Below are 5,472 nucleotides of genomic sequence, written 5' to 3'. Positions count from 1 at the left end.
CCCCCCCCCCCCCCTCATTGCTGGCTCACCTCTTCTCAGCACAAGCAGGTTGACCTCGCTGCCCAGTGGCAGGTCTTTGAGGATGTCCACCACCTGGGAGTGGCTCAGCGTTTGGACGTTCTGTCTGTTGATCTCCTTGATGACGTCGCCCTTCAGCAAGCCGCGGCACCACTGGGCATCCAAGATCATCTTCACCTTTTGTCCCAAGGCACAGTCTGCAATGGCGAAGCCGAACCCTCCGGGGCCTTTCACCAGGGGTACGCTCACCAGCTCCGGCTGCAACAGAGCGGCCTCTGGTCCCTCCTGGTTCTGGTCAAGAGGAGCCTGTTGATGCTGCTGCTGCTGGGGATGAGCGTAGTGGTGGTGGCACCCCCCGTTGCTCAGAGGTGGCACGGAGGAYGCCTGGCGGGACAGGGCTCCCCCGTTTGGGACCGTGTAAGGGTCCTGTGGTGTGGAGGTGGACAGGGATGGGGAGGTGTCTTTTGAAGCGAGGAGGCTTCCTGATGCTTCCTTGCTGCTGCTGGAGTCCTCGGGCAGGGAGTAGCCCCGGCACAGGACTAAATCCACAAACTGGTTGACTGGGATGGACTGGAACATCTGGACCACATCGGTGTGAGTCTTCCCCAGCACACATGTCCCGTTGATGTCCACAATGACGTCGCCTTAAAGAAGAATGACGGCAGGGGAAAATCAACTAGATTACATAAGTAGTCTGCTTCCTAGTTCTTAGAAAATAAGTTTAATAACATTTTCTAATCTGCAACAAGTACAAGACATAGAGGATTAAAATGATGTTATTCTCAGACCTATGGCACAATAAACATTAAGTAAACATTAAGCATAAACAAAACAATATGTTACTAATCTGTAAAAATGTAAGAGGATAAAGTATGTGCATAAAGGTCCCTGATATTAGCATCAGAATAAAGTGATATATGCAGCAATGCAGTGGTGGACAGCATTAATCTAAAAATTAGTTCCACTAGCCCTAAAACACTAACTCAAATATTTAGGAATSCCTTAACAGGCATTCACCCAATTAGGGCTTGCTATTCAAAATGAATGAGAGCAGAAGAATGCATTTTAAAGAAATGTATTTCTCTGCCTCTCTTTATTTGAATAGCAGCATCTATTGTTACCCACCTCAAAAACRGATCTCTATACTTCATTTATGTCTTTTTATAGTCCTACATTTTTGTGGTCCAAATGGTAATGTGCACCCTTTTTATATAAAAATGATCAACTCAGTTGTGGGATGTGTGCAGTGTTAGTGGCATTTCAAATTACCACTAAAGTGCTACATACGTAGGCAAAGTTTTTTTGCGATTTACGTTGTCAGTGTATTCTCATGGGAATACACTGAGCTCAGCTATCAACTGAAAAAAAAAGCCATTCTAAACATGACCATAGGTACCATTCCAGACCATGTAGGTCAGGGGTGGAACTTCCACATAGTTCCCACTGAGCTCAATTGAACTGAGAGTTGAACAAATTAGTTAATGAAGTGATTTAATTCAACACTCAAACAATGCAGCCATTTGAACAAATCATTTGTGAACGACACAAAACTAATTTTTTAAGTTCTGAGTTTGGCACATTTTAATTAGGGCTGGGCGATATGACCTCAAATTCATATCACGGTAGTAGGGGTCACCTCGAGTGAAATAATCAAGGAAACTACTAAGAGATATGTGTTCTCTTTTCTACTGTAACTTTGATAAACATTCTCTGATTATCAAAATGCGTAATAACTTTCAGCTAAGAGAACAATAAATCAAATAAAAAGAAGATTTTTGTTTATTATCTGATTAAGAAAAAGAGAATGTCTCKTTGACAAGTTAAGGTGACCTGAGGTGGCCTAAATTCAGTTCTAAGTGGAACAGAGCATTTGTCCCTTAAAAAGGCCCATCTGAGGTCTGAGGTTCAAGACAGTTTCCTTGATTATTTCACTCGAGGTGACCCCTACACAGTATAAATTGAATCCCTTCACGGTAACGGTATATATCGCGGTAGAAAATTATCATAAAAAATGTAATTTTTAGAGCATTTATTTAGCAGAAAACTGAAATTAYAATCAAACCCTGTATTGAACACGTCACYATTTTTCTCAGTAAATATATTACTAGAGGTGCTAATGACATGAAATTTTCACCAGATGTCGGTAACAACCCAAGTGATCCATACATACAAAGAAATCAAACCATAAATGTCCAGAAATGAAGTTATTTGTAATAACGTGGAATGGCACAGGGAAAAAGTATTGAACACATGAAGAAAGGGAGGTGTAAAAAGGCATGAAAAGCCAAGACACCAGCTGAACTCTCTCAGTAATTAGAAAGCAAGCCTGCCCCTTGTCAGTGCAAGTTAATATCAGCTGGTTCAGWCCCAAATGATGGCCAGGTATCACACAAGAACCATCTGATGATGGGTAAAAGTAAAGAGCTCTCTCAAGACCTTCACAACCTTATTGTTGCAAAGCATAATGATGGCATCGGTTACAGAAGAATGTCTAAACTTCTGAAGGTTCCAGTGAGCACTGTTGGGGCCATAATTCAGAAGTGGAAAGATCATCATTTCACCATAAACCGACCACGACCAGGTGCTCCTCGCAAGATTTCTGACAGAGGAGTGAAAAGAATTATCAGAAGAGTTGTCCAAGAGCCAAGGACCACTTGTGGAGAGCTTCAGAAAGACCTGGAATTAGCAGGTACGATTGTTTCAAAGAAAACAATAAGTAATGCACTGAACCACCATGGCCTGTATACACGCTCACCACGCAAGACTCCACTGCTGAAGAAACGGCATGTTGAAGCTCCTTTAAAGTTTGCTGCACAACATTTAAACAAGCCTGTGTAATACTGGGAGAATATAGTCTGGTCAGATGAGACCAACATTGAACTGTTTGGATGCCAGAATACACATCATGTTTGGAGGTCAAATGGCACTGCACATCAGCCCAAAAACACCATACCAACAGTGAAGTTTGGAGGTGGGAACATCATGGTGTGGGGCTGTTTTTCAGCATATGGTACTGGCAAACTTCAAATAATTGAAGGAAGGATGAGTGGAAAAATGTACAGAGACATTCTTGATAAAAATCTGCTTCCATCTACCAGGATGCTGAAGATGAAACGTGGCTGGACATTTCAGCAAGACAATGAGCCCAAACACAAAGCCAAGGAAACTCTCAGTTGGTTTCAGAGAAAGAAACTAAAGCTGCTGGAATGGCCCAGCCAATCACCTGACCTGAATCCAACAGAAAATCTATGGAAAGAACTAAAGATCAGAGTTCATAGAAGAGGTCCACGAAACCTTCAAGATTTGAAGACTGTTTGTGTGGAAGAATGGGCCAAAATCACACCTGAGCAATGCATGCCACTAGTTTCTCCATACAGGAGGCGTCTTGAAGCTGTCATTGACAACAAAGGCTTTTGTATAAAGTATTAGATAAATTTCATTAAGTGTGTTCAATACTTTTTCCCTGTGCCATTCCACATTATTACAAATAACTTAATTTCTGGACATTTATGGTTTGATTTCTTTGTATGTATGGATCACTTGGGTTGTTACCGACATCTGGTAAAAATTTCATGTCATTAGCACCTCTAGTAATGTATTTACTGAGAAAAATGGTGACGTGTTTACTACTTATTTTACCCACTGTATATATATATAGGTTGTTTTCTACTAAAGTGGCTAAAAAGAAAAAATATATATACATAAAGTGGATATTATAACCAGTACTTCAAGTAAAATTAGTCATTTAGATATAAAACAAATTCTAAGATGGCATAAGTTGCCTAAAATGTTATAGTGTGACAGGACCTTAAGGACCTTAAGCTGCACATAGTCCAAGTCATAAAACAATTTCAGATTACTGGAATAAAAGTGTGGTGACGCCAAATAAATGCAATATYGGCCTCCCATACGGTTGTTAGAGCTTCGCTCTGCTCAACGTGCAGCAGGAGGGAGGGAGGAAATGATCCCACATCCTGTGACACGATGCAACTTTTCTACAGCGGGAGGGGGAATTTGGGGGATTTATTCTCTCTATACGTGTTTTAAAACGCTACATTTCTTCATTATTTTTCGAACTCCTGCTCAGTCGTCTCTGCACTCGCAGCCAGGCTGACACAGGTGTGATCACGTTACTGACGACAGGACGGTAGAGGGTCAATTTCTACGGTAGGCCAACTTCATATTGTTTCTACGTCTATCRCATATACTGCGCAGCCCTACTTTCAGTGTAATTTTTCTGACGTCAAACAGGAACTCCCTGCTCTGAGGCAGGTAGACAAGATGAAGACATTCAGACATTATGACTTGAAGGACAAAAAAACACAAAAACARTTTTGAGTGTAGAGAGAGAAGACGCCATTTTTCTAACATTTTTCTGCCGCCATTTTTTCTTACGTTAACAGAACAAGAGGAGTGGAATATTGATCCCCTCCCCCACACCTTTCATTTCCCTGTAAGTTTTAGAACCTCAGCATCTTTGACCTGACTCTGATACAGTTCTGGATAACCAGCTGAACTGCTGACTGGATGGCTGGCTTGCAGCCCAGTGAAGGATCCAGTCCTCCTCCACAATCAATACTCCTATCAAGCAAATACAATGAAGGTTTCACTCTGGTAATGAGCTTCATATACCAATGTAGAGCCTCAGACTTATTGCTCATTTTTTCCAGGGTCTTTGCTAATAATATCCAAAAAGGTGTATGACATAAACATACATAAACAGCCCACTTGATGGCATAAATAAATACAACAGGTCCAAAGTGGGAAAATGTTTAAAACCCAATGAAATTAATTATGTTCCATCTTTTGGTACAGCCAATTACTCTCCTTCTCGAGGGAAATTAGACAGTGAAAATAATTACCCTCTCTGTTCCATCTTCCCGTTGACTCTCAGCAGCAGAGACTGTGTGGCAATCGATATTGGTGTTATGTGAATCCTAAAGTAGTTTGCACAAGTTGTTCAAAGTCCTATCCCCGTACATGCAATCACTGAATCAGAGACCCAAAACTCAAGTACATTTCCTTAAAATTACAGTCAGAAATCTACATGGAGCATACACCCTCCTTTGAAGTGATAGTTTTGTGATTTCTGAAGTCATTTGAAAAAGTATTAGCTTATGTGCCGTTCTTTCAAACCTGTACGACATTTTTGAAAAGTGTTGGTTTATAACCCAGAAAAAAAAATTTTTTAATAAAGGATATCCTTATTTGTCTAGTGCAGAGCTGCCCAAACTTTTGGCCCACCAGCAGTTGTACAGGCTACTAGGTTGTAATCTCCTGTCTTAAGTAGAAACACTATATTTCCACTTTCATTCCGACTATTGATACAACTATAAGGAGCAGTGGTGAAGATAGTCTAAACCAGTGTTTCCCAAAGTTGGGGTCGGGACCCAAAGTGGGGTCCTGAAAAGATTTTCGAAATTAATTACATTTTTGCCTTAGTTGTTACAAAGG

The 5,472-nt window shown here is 41.0% G+C and overlaps 1 protein-coding gene across 1 annotated transcript in view; it reads right to left on the bottom strand.

Moving 5' to 3' along the window:
* Positions 1–5,472, bottom strand: part of LOC106530164 (membrane-associated guanylate kinase, WW and PDZ domain-containing protein 3) — a gene marked incomplete in the record, with an annotated part of 125,785 nt that overhangs the window by 35,347 nt on the left and 84,966 nt on the right. The window contains 1 exon segment of the mRNA XM_014025745.1: positions 30–662. Coding sequence (XP_013881199.1) covers positions 30–662 — 633 coding nt within the window.

Source organism: Austrofundulus limnaeus, unplaced genomic scaffold (genome assembly GCF_001266775.1).
Source record: "Austrofundulus limnaeus strain Quisiro unplaced genomic scaffold, Austrofundulus_limnaeus-1.0 Scaffold496, whole genome shotgun sequence".
Lineage (NCBI taxonomy): Eukaryota > Metazoa > Chordata > Actinopteri > Cyprinodontiformes > Rivulidae > Austrofundulus > Austrofundulus limnaeus.
The sequence above is the reverse complement of the archived record's forward strand: the minus strand, read 5'-3'. Positions and strand labels throughout refer to the sequence as shown.